Source organism: Malaya genurostris, chromosome 3 (assembly GCF_030247185.1).
Source record: "Malaya genurostris strain Urasoe2022 chromosome 3, Malgen_1.1, whole genome shotgun sequence".
In the NCBI taxonomy this organism is placed as follows: domain Eukaryota; kingdom Metazoa; phylum Arthropoda; class Insecta; order Diptera; family Culicidae; genus Malaya; species Malaya genurostris.
The window spans coordinates 126,657,054-126,675,294 of NC_080572.1; the positions used below are offsets into that span (position 1 = coordinate 126,657,054).

Below are 18,241 nucleotides of genomic sequence, written 5' to 3' on the forward strand. Positions count from 1 at the left end.
CCATTGAAACGCTGCGCCAAATGCTGCGCTCCAGTTACTTCTTTGAACCAAATTCATGTCAAATAGTTGGGTTTAATCTGGATAGTGCACAAATATCATCATCAGCATCAAACAGCTGGAAATAAAACCAAATCTTTTGTCGCTATAATCACTATTTGGTGTGGTGTATTTTTTTTACTAATTTTGCATTGCGTATTTGATATTGCGCAGCGAAAACTGTAAAATTAACATTATCAATTGGATTACGATCCAATCTGATTATTTATGGATTATTATCCAATCTGATTATTTATGGTTTGGTTTTATACCTTCATCCAGTATTCATTTTATTGCAATTAAACAACAGGTTGCGAAATCGAATACGGTTTGTATCAAAGGAGAACATGTGTTGAAACTTCGTAAACCGTGCCGTAACGAAACCGGCATTTTTCCCAACTCTGGTGATAAATACTGTTAAAGGAGCATTCCTGACAGTTACAAATTGACAGTTTTCCCCGATTTGAGCACCCTCATGCATATAAATTGATGAAAATTATTGATGTACAAACTCCTTTAATATTCCTTTCCCAAAGATGCCAAATTTGCAATTTTCCACGATTTTAAAAGTCTCATTGACACGCGTTATCCTAAGTTAAAAATTACTATAGGATTACTGTTGTCACTAATTTTCACGCCCCTCTTTGGGATCAACGATTTTAGATGTAAATCAATCGGCACTCGCGTCTGATTTTGCTCATATGTGATTTTCTTCCAAAATGCTCAAAGCTGATCGAATCGTCCTGTAATTTGATCTTACAGGAATCAGTAATAATAGTAGCTCAAAATCACCACCGATCAGTATTGATTTTGATCGATGTGATTCAAAGATTACTGATCAACTGATCTTTAAAGGATAACAATCGATCATCTTTGCTAGTGATTACGATTTAATCATTGTTTGATATTGATTTTTCTACTTTGAATCGGATAACCGGATTAAATCTTAGTCGGTACTTTCAGAGCAAATGTGTTGATTTTTGCATGGAAACTTTCTACGTATTCCAAACATTATATGTTATGTATTTCATCAAACAGATTCAAAGTAGTTTGCCGTATTAATTGAATGTATGCGCTTGCAGTCCACTATTTAACCTACATGTTGTTCGAGATCTAAAAGATTTTTTTTGTGTACTGGATATTAATGACGAACCTTTAATTTTATTCTATTATTCTAATTGTATAGCATTCGGATATTTTTATCTTGACAAATTAAGTTCGATAATATATGTCTATTAAAATATTTTTCGGAATCAAAATTCATAAAAGTGTGATAAATTACTTCAATTATCGATATTTTCAGGTTTAAGAAGTAGTTTCATATAATTAAAATCTCTATTGTGATTATTATATTTAATTCTAGATCATATTTGAATTATTTTTATGTACCACGCAAACAATTTTAAATAAATTTTAAGGTGGTGTTGAGCAAAATCGCATCAGGATTTTCAAGAAGTGGATAAAGAAACTTTAGAATGATTGAATAGTTACAGATATTTTTCCTCGCTTTTGAAAACCTAATTATTGACAATTGTGCCGTACGCCAAGGAAAGTAATTAAACAAGTCTCAGAAAACTACTGCCAAAAAATGTAGGGTTAAATATTATTAAAAAAATGGAATGAATATTATATTGTGATCAGGGGCTTGTCGGAGAGTTAATTAGCACAAGCTGCTACACCTGTTCTCATGCGAATGGAGCACTGGAACTCCGTTCTTGGCTGAATGCACTGAGAACGAAAGAAGTGTTGTACATCCATTTCTGCCGCGGTAAAGCTTGCTTCAGATCGAATTGGAACAAAGACAATTGCCTGTATTTCACTAATTCATTATTGAATTCAAGATCTTTTTATACAAATGTAGCGTTTTCTTCATACTTCAAAAAATACGGATAAAATTATTCGTCACGGTTTCGAAGGAAATCTCGAATTTTTCCTGTGACACGGCTCATTAGGCGGCGCACACCTTCTTCGTCCATCGTTTTAGCTATCTTATTCCACCAGGTCGTCATCTGATTGATGTCTTTGACAACCTTTCCCTTTGCCTTGAGTCTCCTCTTCATGATTGCCCAGTATTTCTCGATAGAGCGGAACTTGGAGCAGTTGGGTGGGTTAAGGCTTTTCGGAACAAACTGGACCCCTTTCTCTGCATACCATTCTTGAACGACTTTGCTGTAATGACAGATTGCCAAATTTGGCCAAAACATTACAGGATGCTGGTGGGATCGAATGAATGGAAAAATTCGTTTTTGGAGACACTCTTTAGTTCCGATGTCATTGTCTTATTTGTAACGAAAATTTATGATTTGGCAGCTGCCCTGCCAAATCATAAATTTTCTTGCTAATTTGCCGGCTAAAACAAATTTAAATTTGGCCGGAACATCCCCCCGAGCCGTTGCCAAGTAAAATTTTTGACCTGGGATTTGCCCGAAGTCAGCCTTGACATAGGTTTCATCGTCCATCAGAAGACACCTGTCGAACTTGGTCAGCACCTGGTCATATAGTTTCCGAGCACGAATTTTGACCACACTATTCTGTTTTATAGTCCGATTTGTCTGTTTGCTAGCTCGATACGACTTGATTCCTTCCCGGAGTCGAGTTCTCCTCACGGTACTATGGGCAGCACCGAATTTTCTGGCCAAATCACGATCCGACAGATTAGGATTCCTCTTAATCGTCTTCAAAATCTTACCACGCAGTCTCCGATCAACAGTTCCACTCCGACGATTGGTTTGAGGCTTCCGAATCGTCGTCAATGTTTCCTTATACCGTTTGATAACGCACCATACGGTATTTCTGGGCGATTTCAGCTGTTTAGCTAGCCTAGATGCAGACCACAATGGATTTTACAAATAACTGTGCACAATTTTTTCTTTTCTTTCGGCTTCCATGTTGATTGTTTACAAAGTACAATCGATTAGCGGAATGTCAAAAATCATACGTGAAGCTGACAAAATTCCCGACACGTGGGTGCCAAGAACTTCCAAATCCGTCCACCAGGAGCGCCACAATATGAGCAAATGTTTGTTACAATTCTAAATGAAGCAAGCTTTACTTAAATGCACGAACGAGTTTTTGAGAGCAGCTAATACTTCCCTGCGCAAGATTGTCTTCTGAGAATGAGAACAAATTTGTCTTGCAATAAAAAGAGCGCGTAAGGATAAGGTCTGCTGCTACTCTGGTTAATATACAGTTCCCACAATTTAAAAACAAATCGCCATTTAAGTTTTGTCACCCTATTTTTTAATTCACGGTGTTCGGTTTTCTGATTCACAATCGGAAATCTTGATTCACATTTTCCTGCGCAAAATGGGCTTATTTCCACCTCTGCTTTGTCGGAAATATTTTTTTGCTGAATTGAGCTAATTTCATTAGTAACAATGTCTCTGATTCGGTTGTATTGTTGATTGAAATAATCTAAACTAAACACCACTAGTGAATATCACTAAGTTTGCAAAAGAACGCAGAAAGTCTAATTGCGTCGGAAATTCCTTCATCAACAAACGTGAACCTTTCATTCATCATTTTGTTTTAAAGAGAACACATTTTTAATAACATCAGCAGTTAGGATGAACAGTATTTATTTTTAGCCTGGCAATCTCAGTTCCTGATAGAGGATGAACTGCAATCTATTTTTCTGTTAAAATGAAGCCCTTATTTTAAATAGGAAAATAATTTTTTTTCAATGACTTTCTGGCAATTTATGGATACCACGCTAATAGAAATGTTCGTCTTTTGAAGCAAACCAATCAGACACCAAACCTTCACTTCTTCGACACTTAGAAAAAACGTGTAAATTTACGTATCTATAGATGCACGTAAAAAGAGCGCACAATTCACTTCACTTTATAATTCAATGCATGTAAAAATGAATTATATAATTAACTTTACAGATAATTTAGCTGAAGTTCATATCGAAACAGACAATATATGGCCATAGATGAAGCATTTTTTCATCTCTCAAGAAATTACAACATGCTCGAATTTATGTCAAGTGTAAGATTAATTTTTTTTTCTAAGAGCCTAGAAACAGTTTTTCGTATGTAGCTGCTGGAGGCATTCAAATATTTTAACAAGAAACAGTGTTTCAAAAGCCAATGTAGTCAGCCACTCCTGAGAAGATAAAATATCAGCACGAACGGCATGTTGCTAGAAGGTAAGCTGTAAATAAATAATCGTCGGCGTTCCATGCACAATCACGCACTATTCCCACAGAAACGAGACTTATGACTTTCTCTACAGCTACCCGGTACCCTGGTGATTTCTTTAGACTTTATTTGTTTTTACTACCTACGGTAGCTACTGGGTGTGACACAACTTGTGTGTCGTAGCCTACGAGGTAATAAGGTGGGTTATACTAAAACATATTTCTATTACACTTTTTTCTACGGTGTTTCATAGTAATAATTTATTATTCTATTCAATTACTATGGAATTTTGCAAATGTCACATTTTGAACTGTTTTGTGTTATTTAATCATCGCCAGTTCTCGATTCGCTTTTGTCAAGTCATGCCATTTTATCACAACGATGAATACTTGATCCGTCATTCAATCTGTCAAGATACCAACATTACAAAAGATCGCCAATTAATCAACCTCTAGTTACTATGCCGAAGGTGTATGATATTTTCCTTATTCTGATCCTCACATTTTTACAGTAAAACTAGTGAATCGTACACCCGAATGGATCACTATTTGCAGCTGAATTATTAATATCTTTTATAACATGAGTTAAGTTAGTATGCAGTATGAGTATAGATGAGGAAAATGAATCTCTAGGGCTTAGTACATGGCAAACTCTTACTATACGTTGATAATACAGTGATAAATTCAGTGTCTTTGGACTCGAGGCAGTTCGTGTTTAGTGGATCCTTCAACATGAAAAATTTCAATGTATTGAATATATATCTAATAATAATAGAATAGAATGTTTTGAAATATGATTGTAATTTAAAGTAATGAATAGAACGAATTCGATATAACTGTACTTTACACACATTGTAGCGCACTCAACTGGAGTGGTTTATGGTTCGAATGCTCTATTAATAACATAATATCATTGCTGCTCAACTAGTATGCGACCAGTATGCACTAGTGTGTTGCATCATTGGGATTTCGCTTAAATTGCTACTTTACCCCGCTCACTCTGGCTGCTGCTAAAGCATGTACTCTATGCTGGCCGCAGACGGTCAAAGATAATTTAATTTATTCAAATGTTTTCCGTATTCTCGTTTGCTTACCGGTTGCGTATGTGCATCTGAAACTAAACAGAAACTCAGCGTCAAAGAGTGCAACAGAGGTCATGCACCTTTGAGATTTTGAGTTGAAACCGCTGGCTGTGTAGATCCGACTACCAAATATTCTATTTTGGACATTTTATGGAAGATGTAAATTTTACGAGCTAAACTGCGTGCTAGACAACAAATCCCAGAACAATCTAATGTGAAATGTGATCTAAGGTGAAAAACCGATGTTCGGTTTGTTTGCTCTGTTTGTGTATTTCAGTTTCATCGATATTGTTTTTTTCTTCGTGTCTCCCCATACCTTACTTTTCATTTTGTTTTCTCTTTACATTTTCAGATTAAATCGAATCATCTGAACGACACAGATCGAGAGAATGGCCATGAGAGTAGCGAAAAAGTATGGCTCATACATCGTGGTGGCTTCACAGCTGCTTCTAAACTACCGAGCAGTATTATTACGGAACCAGGTAAAACGATGTTGCAGCTCGAGCACAACGGGGAAGAGTTGAGCGTAGATGACGATGATATTGAGCAGGCCAATCCGGAATCGCTGGACCTGGTGGAGGATATATGTCAATTGAGACACTTAAATGAGGCGTCAGTTCTACACGTTCTTCGACAGCGATATGCCAGTAATCTCATCCACACACGGGCTGGTCCGGTGTTGCTGGTGGTCAATCCGATGGCACCTTTGTCGCTTTACTCTGAAAAGGTAAGATAATGTTTTACACCAAGAACATTATGCGTGACATTCGCTCATAAGGCAGTCTTCTCAAACCCACAAATTCTATGCAAATATATTTCTGGACATTGGCATCCAAAGTTATTGTCCTCTATTTTGTTTCTTATATAAAACAGCACGCAAACTGCTAACAAATCGATCTATATATGAATTCAAGCAGTTTAGGCCCCTTAAATTTTTTATACACATTCTATTTAGAATGTCAAATCAAAACATGTTGTATCAGAACTTATTTTCTACTACAGTATATTTTCTACTAGTAAAGCCCTTCGTTTTTTAATTAGTTCACTATAATTGTAACTCGCATTTTTACTGACTCGAATAACGCTTCAGTATAATTCCTGTTTCCAAGGATTTTCTCTCCAGTAAAAGAACCCCTGAATTAAAAGACTATATATATCGCCCTATAATGTTTTCTAAACAGTTATTCTTTTTTTGCGTAGATTATCTACGGTAGATACTTTTGGAATCCAGTTTAGCAACTAACTCGAACTGCGTAAAAAAACGAGTTTGAAAAGTGAAATTTTACTTGAAATTGATGTTGATTATTTTTGTTACAAACCATGAAATTTATTATTTCTCCAAAAAAACTGTTTAAAAATTGGCCTAAGGTATCATTACCAAATATGCTAGACTAAGGTTTGCTCGCCACAAAATCTGGACAGATGAAATTTGGAAAAAAAAATAAATTAGCTGTTAGTTTGCAGTGTTAAAATAAATTCCGAGAAGCTGCTTTCTTCTCCAATACATAATACGCGATACTACTAACGAGCCCGGATTTAAGCCATCACATTCTGTTTATCATTACGATTTGGTACTGTTTCCACCTTGAACGACGTCATACCTTGCCGGTACTTGGAAGTATGTACGAAAGTTGAAGACATTTTTATTTTTCTAGCCAAAGTATGTACCGGAAGATCTGGCCTCTTCTGCAATATTTGATCCACCTTCGGGTTCTTCTGGTGGTTCAGGAGATCCGTTTTTGTTCCGCTCCTAGCTTTCCTGGCTGTTGTCAAACGAAAGATTAAAAAACGTTATGAACAGTGCTCGCAGGAAAACCAAGCTTGTCTTGCATGTTTCCTTACAGGTAGATGCGGAATTTACTGTTCCAAGTTTGGTTGCAATCTGTTGATTTTTTCACAAGTTATGTTGCAATAAAGAAAATCTCATACATAATTTTTTTTATCGGTGAACAGTTATTATTCATGACATATTTATTATTATGGTTATGAATTCATGAATTTTTCAATCGAATGCTTTACAAATTTTATTGTTCCATGGGCCTTTCAATATCCGCAACGGTGAAGCAAGAAAGTAAAAACATCAACGATTTTAACGGTATGCTGAATAGAATCTAACTATTCGATATGAAGACTAATTAGGTCATTGAGCTTGAACGTACCACTGATACTTCGAATGAAGATACAGTGAAGGTCATTCGACACGACCCAGGTGGAAAATGTTTCTTTATCTTCTGAAGGCATGGTCTCGGGAAGAGTCGATTACCTACTTTGGAAGGAGCTCTGTAGTTTCTTGCAATACAAATTCGTATCGGCGATACGTTTGTCAACATTCGATAAACTATTTAGATACGATAACTCCGTGTGAAGATTTTTTAGTGATTTGCCTGTTTTGTAATGACAATTAATACCATCGCATATCATTTTCATCATAATAATACCTGCGTATTCTGATTAAAACATGTACAGCCCTATCAAAAGGAGTAACTGAAAATACGTGGTATGTACATAAAGGTGCTAAACGATTGTATGGGAAAAAGGCAAAAAGTAACCATCGGATTTCTCAAACCGGTAGTGCCCGACATCTTGAACTCCTCCTTCTCACTGATTGTCTGCCACAGTAGCACCTTCTTGGGGAACTTGGTGTGTCAAAAGAACTTCACCTCGGAACCCACTTCCTTCGTAGGGGAAGTAAAATACGATGTGCCCTGCCAGTCGTTGCCATTCTTGGTGAGATATTTCTCGTCTTCCATTCCCTTTTTAAAACAGTAGTTTTTTCATAGATATATGAAGTCATTCTTCCTTGATTTTTTCATTCAAACGATCTAACAACGTTATGTAGCATTCGCTATTGATTATTTTTCCACGATTACACCATGTACATCTCAAAATACTGCAGTCATAACTTTCCCAGTTGACTATTGTGCTAATGGACGCTACCGACGTGGTTCATCGACTACAGTCCCCTCAGATGATCGTTTTGATTTCGAAGTGAAATGATGGATCCATGTTTCATCCATTGTCACATATCGACGCAAAAAATCATTACTTGTGAACTACTGTGAATAAACACGGACTCACTTTCGAAATAGCTTTTTCATGGTCAAATCTGTATAAAATGTTCATTACGACCTAAGTAACAAAAGTAAACAAACCAACAACATTTGACGTATTTCGAAATCAATGTAAAATAATCATTAATGCTACTTTCGTCAATTGGCAATGTTTTGACCAATGTACCAAAGCATAAACAAAAGTATATGCACGGACTTACGACAATATATTTTTCCGCGGACTTACGACAACTTTCGTACATACTTCCAAGTTTGAGACTTGTTGTAAAGTTGGAGATATTTAATGGGATCGAGTTGCTATTAAGCTTGTTGAAAAATACGCTGATTAATTTGGAAAGAAACTGTTTTGTTTCCAATCGTAGAAACTGTTATGAATCCTTCGTCAAACAAAAGCGAAAATTATCAAAACACACTAAAAACGAGTCGACTGTCATTTTTTTCCACTTGATATGCAAAACTAGCTCTTACTAATGTTTTCGAGCAAAACTGGTTTCACACAAGTGCGAGTAACAAAACGACGAATGAACACTGTGACTTTCGCAAAGCGACGTAACTAACAGAAGCAAAACAACTTATGTGTCAAGTCAACCAAGAAAAAACGACCTATAATACTGTCCAATGTACATGATCAAATTACAAAACGACGTCACACATGGATCAATATGTCCCGAGACTAAAGCAGATATGGCGCTCGTAGTAAACCAGCAACCACGTCTTTCTAGATTACTAACCTTTGCTTGAAATGGGTCAAAATTTTAAGTCGATCCGACCAGAACCAGCTGAGTTATCGAGGTTGGAGTAAAGTCGTTTTTTAGTTTGTTTAAAAATGGAAAAAAACGAGTTTCGTGTTTCGATAAAATATTGTTTTTTAATGGGTAAAAACACCGTGCAAGCGAAACAATGGATTGAAAAATGTTATCCGGACTCTTGTCCATCAAAAGCAACGATTTGTCGGTGGTTCGCCGAGTTTAAACGTGGTCGTACCGACACAAATGACGCGGAACGCTCGGGTAGACCTGTGGAAGCCGTTACACCGGAAAATGTGAGTGCAGTGACAAAAATTATAATGAAAGATCGTAAAGTAAAGCTCCGTGAGATTGCTGAGATGACACAGATATCATATGGTAGTGTATTTACTATCATTCATGAAAAATTGAGCATGAAAAAGGTTTTTTCCAAGTGGGTGCCGCGATTGCTTTCTATGGAACAAAAACAGCAACGAGTCGATGATTCAAAAAGCAGTTTATCGCTATTTAATCGCAACAAAAAAGATTAAACCAGCAACCACGTCTTTCTAGAGTACTAACCTTTGCTTGAAACGGGACAAAATTTTAAATCGATCCGACCAGAAACAGCTGAGTTATCGAGGTTGGAGTAAAGTCGTTTTGTAGTTTGTTTAAAAATGGAAAAAAAACCGAGTATCGTGTTTTGATAAAATATTGTTTTTTAATGGGTAAAAACACCGTGCAAGCGAAACAATGGATTGAAAAATGTTATCCGGACTCTTGTCCATCAAAAGCAACGATTTGTCGGTGGTTCGCCGAGTTTAAACGTGGTCGTACCGACACAAATGACGCGGAACGCTCGGGTAGACCTGTGGAAGCCGTTACACCGGAAAATGTGAGTGTAGTGACAAAAATTATAATGAAAGATCGTAAAGTAAAGCTCCGTGAGATTGCTGAGATGACACAGATATCATATGGAAGTGTATTTCAGGAATCAGAACAAATTGGCTCAAATGGCACGTTCCCCTTGAATGCCGCGATTGCTTTCGATGGAACAAAAACAGCAACGAGTCGATGATTCAGAAAGCAGTTTATCGCTATTTACTCGCAACAAAAAAGATTTCTTGCGTCGTTACGTGACCATGGACGAAACATGGATACATCACTACACTCCAGAGTCGAAGCGGCAGTCATCTGAGTGGCGCACAGCTGGCGAAAGCCGTCCGAAGCGTCCGAAAACGCAGCAGTCAGCTGGTAAAGTCATGGCGTCAGTTTTTTGGGATACGCATGGCGTGATTTTCATTGACTACCTCGAAAAAGGTAAATCGATCAACAGTGATTATTATATTGACTTACTGGTGCGTTTGAAGAAGGAAATCGCAAAAAACGACCGCACATGCAGAGAACAAAAAATCTTTTTTCATCAAGACAACGCACCCTGCCACAAGTCGATGAAAACAATGGCGAAATTGAACGAATTGGGCTTTGATCTGCTTCCCTACCCCCATATTCGCCAGACTTAGCCCCCAGTGACTACTGGCTCTTTGCTGATCTTGAAAAAATGCTCCAGGGAAAAAGATTTGGCTCAAATGAGGAGGTCATCGCTGAAACTGAAGCTTATTTTGAAGCGAAAGATAAATTTTTTTATAAACATTGTATTGAAAAATTGGAAAAACGTTGGAACCACTGTATCACCCTAAAAGGTGATTATTATGTTGATGAATAAAAAAAAAATTTGCAAAAAAAAATGTTGTTTCCATTGTTAGTCTCGGGACTTATTGATCCATGTGTTAAGTGTCGTTTTTGCCTAAAAGTTTTCTCTGTAGTTGAAAATTGTGAATTAGTCACTATGATAGGTTGCACGCATACAAATTGGACGATTTAGTAAAGAGATGAAGTTGTTTCAATTACTCATTTTTAAATAGGATTTAAAATTGTGCGATTATTTTTCAACATTGTTTTTCTCGGTTCAGTTGAAATGTTACATACGTCGTTTTGAACATTTTATGCAGAAATTTTTATTTGCTTATTTGTAAACACACTGCCTTTCGATATCTGTACGGCTTCAGCTATCTAACGCAATTTCAATTTATGATCAGATATAATCAACGTGTCCTCGAATAACCACCTCAATTGGACGAACAGAACGTTCAACATAATCGGTGTCTGCACGACCACGTTTAAATTCAGCAAACCAATAACAAATGGTTTTTGTTTCGAAGGAGCAGAGTCCGGATAATACTTCTGAAGCCATTGCTGAACTTTTACAATATTTTTTCATCAAGAAGCAATGATAAATTTCAAAATTGTTTTGAATTTATTGTTTTAAAAATGATGAAAAGTAGCTTCACTTAAAAAGCTGTCACTTTGTTTTTGGATTCACAAAAATAATAAAATGTTGCTTTTGTAGCCGTGTAGGCTGACGTAATCCTTGTTCATTTCTTGGAAATCAGTTTGTTTCTAATCGTAAGTTTCTAGATTGTTCAGGGATTAATATATTATCGATATATGGATGCAACTAAGACAGATAGTTAAAACTGAACGTATCCGTTTAAGCTATTAGATCTTAGTGAGTAAACATATATCTGCATTCTATCTGTGTTATTTCACGATTCTGTAATAACCGTCAATATTTTCAAAAACACATTCGGGGTCTAATCAATCATCAATCCCTTGAAACTCAAGAGAATTGAGTTTGAATTGTATAGTGTAGTGACTTGTAGTTAGATCAGAGATCTGATTTTATCTAAGTTTTTTTAGATTGTTTTCACTGAATCGTAGTTTATCGAGATTAGCCAACTAGATATGTTGTATCTTTCCAATTAATAATATATGGAGGGAACACTACATTTGATGGTGATCTCGAATCTTCAATCCCATTCAACGTCCATAAAATTCTGAATTCAGCTTGAACTGTTGATCTTATTCTGATTAAAGTTCGTATTGAGTTTCAGATTACTAACTCGTATCATATTAACACCACACTGAACAATAAGTAAGGGTGAATTAGAATGATGAATGTTTTTATATTTTACAGGTGGTGTCAATGTTTCGAGGATGTAAAACAGAAGACATGCCTCCACATGTATTCTCTCTTGCGCAAACAGCTTATCGTGCAATGTTAGAAACGCGTCGAGATCAAAGCCTTATTTTCATGGGACGTTCCGGATCAGGCAAAACTACCAGCTTCAAGCATGCTCTATATTATTTGGCATTAGCAGCAGGTTTGGATAGAATGCAATTCGTATCCCATTTTAGCTAAATAGTTTATTGTTCTAGGTTCAGCCAACAAAATACTCTCGGCGGAGCGGGTAAGTGCAATGAATACGATCCTGGAGGCGTTTGGCAATGCAAAAACGTGTCTCAATGTAAACGCTACACGTTTCACGCAAATTCTTAGCTTGGATTTCGATCACTGTGGGCAAATCGCATCGGCATCGGTTCAAATATTGTTGCTGGAGAAATCCCGAGTTGGAAGGCGCTCTGGAAGTGACCAACATAATTTCCATGTTTTTGGTAGATTACTAGCAGGAGCTGAGGGTCATCTTCAAAAAGAGCTCTTTCTGGACACCATAAACTTCGACGAAAGCAATCTATTCGTGACTTTACCAACGAAGTTGGAAGATAAACAGAATGCGTCGATGGATTTCGCTCGGCTTCAACAAGCATTCAGTTTGCTCAATGTTGAACAATCGGCTGTTAGAGCTTGTTGGTGTGTGTTAGCTGCAATATATCATTTAGGTAGCGCAAGCTGTTCGATTGTTGGAACGGGATCGAGCGCTAGAATGCAATTTGCTAATCCAACAGCTGCACGTAGAGCTGCTAGTCTGTTGGGAATTTCTATGGATGATTTGACAACTGCTGCATTTTCGAATGCATTAAAGTCGAATCCTGCTTCACCGGTCAAATCAGCATCATTTTCAGATCAATCTGATTTAGCTTCCGCGGCATTGGACAGCTTAGAAGGATTCGTCATAGGGTTGTATTCCGAAGTAATGGCCGCTGCGGTAGCACTAGTTAATAAGGCTATCAGTACGTCTAGTAATACAATTGCGTCAATTCTTTTGATTGACACGCCTGGTTTTCAAAATCCGGCCAGTTGTGGGCAGCAAAGCGGTGCATCTTTATCCGATTTAAGACATAATTATCTGCAAGAACGATTGCAGCTGTTATTTCACCACGTAGCTCTGGTCGTTCCACGGAATAGATATGCACAGGAATTGGTAGAAATTGATACCGGTATATTACAAGACACAAATCCCGGACCACTAGTAAATCTACTCGATAAAGCCCCACAAAACCATGTCGTCCGAACATCACAGAATAATCTTCGCGATCAAGATAAAAGGGGTTTGTTATGGATGCTGGACGAAGAGATCATGTATCCGAATGCTAGTGATGATACACTTTTTGAGCGTTTATTTTCGTTTTATGGAGATCGTGAAAGTCACTCACTGATTCGCAGGGGTGCTGGAACACGCCAATTTATCTTGCAACACATGCAAGGAACGAATCCTGTATTATACAGCTCGACAGGTTGGTTGAAAGGAAGTCATGAACATGGTTCCACGAAGTGCGCCATCAGTTTACTGCAGGACAGTACCAAAACGGACATAAGCACTCTCTTTACCAGCGGGTTTACGAGAAGTGGAGGAACTGTATATTTTGGCTCAATCGTTGGCACGGAAGGTACCCAGTCATTACGACGCGTCTCCAGCATTCGGCGCTCATTCACGTCAGCTGGTATTAAGCGTAATTCTGTGATGCTGCAGGTTAAATTCACAGTCGATGGGATTATTGATACGTTAAGGCGAACCGGAACACACTTTGTCCACTGTTATCTGTTGCAGCACAATGCCGGTACTACCAACTATATAAATGTAAACACCAAAGCATTGCACACTGATGACATCGTTAATGTGCCTTTGTTAAGAAGTCAGGTGAAGCTCATAATATGAATAAAATTTAAAAAAATATTTATAATATATCATTCTTCAGTTACGTGGTTCACAAATACTGGACTTTTCGCGTTTACATCGGCTAGGTTTTCCAGTTGGCATGCCGTTGTCAGAATTCACTCGGCGCTTTGGTTTGCTCGCAGACGGAACACTTAGTGATGTTACAGTGGAAAGCATATTAAATCACAATGAAATCGACTCATCAGTTTACCGTATCGGACCTAGTCAGGTAAGCACCGAATTTTTCGTACAGGTGTAGGTTTTATGTGAAATTAAAAATTATGCAGCATGCGAGAAGTGTGCTATTGATTGCATACTCTCCGGGCGCATACATTGAAAGGTGAAATTATCACTTTTTGGCTTGAACTGAAGTTCAATTGTTTTTTTTCAAATGCGCCTCGAGAGAGACTTTTCTCCAGTTGTTGGAATAGTAAACGGAATGATTAAATTCCCTCGATTTCGTCAAGTAAACATCACAAACGGTTTGAATGTGTTTGTTCAAGAAATTAGTATGGAGTCAACCAATAACCATGAGCAACTTCCGGTGAATCTTTCAACAAGTTAGTTTGTGTGCCATCAATCGGCGTCTTATTTTGCCCCGGGCGTCACATTTCCTCGGTACGCCACTGGATCGGGCCATATAAGCAGAGTAGGTTAAGACTTATATACGAACACAAGGTATTTTCTCAGTGACTCATGGAAAAAAGTACGCAATTTTATTTCTTAAGTTTTGTACAGACAAATTTCTAACAATATGTATGCGTAACAAACAGTTGGTTAAATAGAATGTTTTTTTGGGTTCGTTGGGGACACAATAAATACTTTATTAGGTCTGCTTTCCGTAAACTGCTAGTTGTATGATACTATGTCAAAGAAGATTTTCGATTTTTTATCATCCTATCGTTTTCCCTTGGAACAACACTTGTCTTTTCTCATAGATGCATAGTTTACCTTCATATAATGCAACATAATTCACATTAAACGAACTTTTTATTTTGTGATTGTTATCCTGCATATACATTTAAAAAAAGACCGGTAACGAAAAATAACTTGAATCCTGCCGGTTTAATATAAAACTTTGGATAATTGAGATCTTTATTGATTCCGCCAATGTCGCAACGAATAAAAATGAAAGGAAAGATGAATATGTGCCATAGTTATTATCTTCTCTCTCGTGTCTACATTCGATTACGCTCATAACAAGCATCCTTCTTTTGTTTCTAGTTTGCTTTCTGCAATAATGAAGGTTGCATTTGCTATGTATAGCCTTGTAAATAACATGCCGATTAGTTGATGTGAATAATTAGTATCTTTACGACGTTATCAGGATATTTTAGAGTACAACCGGGTAACATTCCGAGAAATATATTTCATTTTTTTATTGCACCTGAAGATGTCTAATTTGTCTGACATATAAATGATTTCGACATGAGATTTGAGCACGTATACAAAAGATAATCCGGTATATCTTGGCATAAGCATAAATTATGAAACAGTTAAGAAATGCTACACTTCTTTATTTTATTGTGCAAAACCAGAAAAAAACGTCTTCCTGTTCACAATATAAAGTCATAAAGTCGTTGTGAACCTACTTGGCATGTTGAGGACTTTACTGAGTAATTCCATATAAATTCGAAGGTCGATTTTTTGTAGGTATATTTTGATTAAATCAAGTTTTGCATTAATTTCTTCATGATCATAAAGGACAATTCGCATCAATAGCTCACAATTTTGACTCTAGTCTTACGTTTGAGAAGGGTCTAAGCAAAAACTCCTTGGAAATTTCCAAATACGTTTTTCTCAACAAAATTTTTCCCGGTAGATTTAATGTCTTTGACAATGTTATATGTTGCTAAACACTACCATTACCGAGATACCGTTTCAAAAACCTATTGTATTTTTATTTTGTTTCAAAAATGAGACACAGTGTATACTTTCTTCATATAATCTCTAGAGTTACCCGAGATTGCCCAGGAAACATCCCAAGTAGCAAATGTAACTTATTGAAATTTCAAGAGGTTTTACAATTGTCTTACAATTGTTTTTTATGTTAGATATGTTCAAAAAGATTTTTGAATATATAAAAATCGATTGTGCAACTTATACCTGTTAAGTTTTACGATAATACCGAAAAAAATCACTATAGAACAATTTTACGTATATCTAAAACAATTGTGCAGCATATCACCAACTTGCCGACGTTGCACTAGCAGTTATAGAAGTTCTGCCAAAATTTTCACATCGTCATGTAAAAACGAAGTAACTAAAACAATTGTTCAACTTATCAAACATTTTCCAAATGGCTGTCATAATTGTATCGGACTCAATATATGCCAAATGGCTGTATATCTCTTGTGAAAAAAAAGTAGTGAAATTATGCTCTCCTCAAGGCAAAAACTGATAAGCCGAATTGAAAACCTCGCAGTAAAAACTATTTTGCTGCCGAGTCCGTATTGTCTTGACTGCCTCATGAAATATTAGGTCAGTGTGTGCAGTTTTCTTCATTTTTAGAAAAACAATTCGAAACTTGCAAATAAGTTTTACCAGATTTATCTGCTTGAAATAAACAAAAAACTTGCCGACATGAGAATATTATCATAAAAGATTCAGAAATACAGCATTACATACGCAATGAAAACAAAAATCAAATCAGATAATTTGTATTCGATTTTCATCTCGCGAAAAAATGAACAGACCTGACATCACTTTTCAAAGATATTGAACGAAAAATTGAGTTCATCATAGTTACTCTCATAGTTACATATTACCGCTTGAGCAACTTGTTTTTGCAACTAAAGCACATGGGCTCACCAAATTAATATCTACAGTGCGTATCACAAATGTCGGGTTCACTAAGATGAATGACTTAATTGTAATGTTATTTAAGTCAACTAGTTTGATAGAAATAAAAACAACTATTTTGATAAAAATAAAAACTAAAATTTCTCATTTCAATATTTACATGTTTATATTTCCTTTTATATAGGTAAAATAAATTATTACGTTGGGTGAACCATTTTTTTTCAACACACTGTTGCCCTCGATGCCCCATATTGGAAAATATTGAAGAAAAATTCATTTCAAGATTTTTCAGATTAATTGAAACATCAATATGATTAAAATCATCTGATAAGGTGTACGATCATATTCAGTGAAAAGAATAGATTGTTATTTTCATAGAAATTTATGTGCAATCATCAAAACACGTACATTCAAAGGCACTTGATAATTTCAGGCGTACGAAGACATGTTTCACCATAAAAATGCAGTTCGTTGTCGATTTTCTATTTACTAAAACATAAAAGATCAATTCTACAATATGTAGTATTACCATTTATTTATGTGCAGAATTTTTTTAAAGTTCCATGTTTGTCTTACGAGCAGTTGTATAGAAAATCAAATGTGAAACTTATTCATTAGAAATTATGTTTGCTATGTTTCTTGTTTACATTACGTAGTAGTTCGCATGAGTTTCACAATTGTGTTTTCGTTGATTTAATTGCTGCATGAGTTTTTGTATCAGTGGCACAATAATTGTGAATAAATGTTCGTGACAACGGAAGAACTTAAAGATATGTTGCACAAAGCAGAAAAATTGCGCTTTTTCCATAACACAACAGATACTACAATAGTAATATGAACTAATTTGATAAATTGCACAATCTGTAGAAAAATAAAGAAAAGCAACTTAACGTGCTACTTGGGATCAAATCAATTGGGCTAACTGTTTTTGATAAATTAAACCAAATCAATAAATACAAAAATTTGATTCTAGAAAGAATAGTTTTTTCCGATGAAACAGCTCTACTTACTTACTTTTAATCAATCAATAAATTTAAGTCCTTTAGATTCACGGTATCTTCCCTATACTCTTTCTCATTACAAATCTTTTTTGTCTCTAATTTCAAGTCAATGCAAACATGAAATTTTCCACTCATGATACATGACGAAGTTATAGGGCTACTGTACCAATAATCGTCTCATTATTAGAGCCGCCATTCTATTCTGTGGATTGTTCGACTTTTCATCAACGAACTTCTAAAAAATCGAGTACAATGTCCTCATTTCGGCTCTAAGAAGGAATACCACATGGAAAAGTGCTCGACAATTGTGCGATACTACTGTTATAGCCAATGCGAACATGTCGTTTGAATTAGGTTTCCGAAAAGATACGTGGAACTGCAACTTAGTCAATTCGTAACATTAATTTGACTTCATTGTCACC

At 36.2% G+C, this 18,241-nt stretch overlaps 1 protein-coding gene across 7 annotated transcripts in view; it reads left to right on the forward strand.

The window, feature by feature from the left end:
- The window catches only part of LOC131437545 (unconventional myosin-XVIIIa), a 146,192-nt gene that overhangs the window by 59,721 nt on the left and 68,230 nt on the right, over positions 1-18,241 (forward strand). For all 7 annotated transcript variants that reach the window (XR_009230773.1, XR_009230774.1, XM_058606957.1 and 4 more), the window contains 4 exons: positions 5,615-5,989; positions 12,096-12,282; positions 12,338-13,998; positions 14,057-14,245. Coding sequence is in view for 5 of the 7 variants with exons in the window: in XM_058606957.1 (XP_058462940.1) it covers positions 5,615-5,989; positions 12,096-12,282; positions 12,338-13,998; positions 14,057-14,245 (2,412 nt within the window). In the remaining 2 variants the exon portion in view is untranslated. The remainder of the gene's footprint in view (positions 1-5,614; positions 5,990-12,095; positions 12,283-12,337; positions 13,999-14,056; positions 14,246-18,241) is intronic.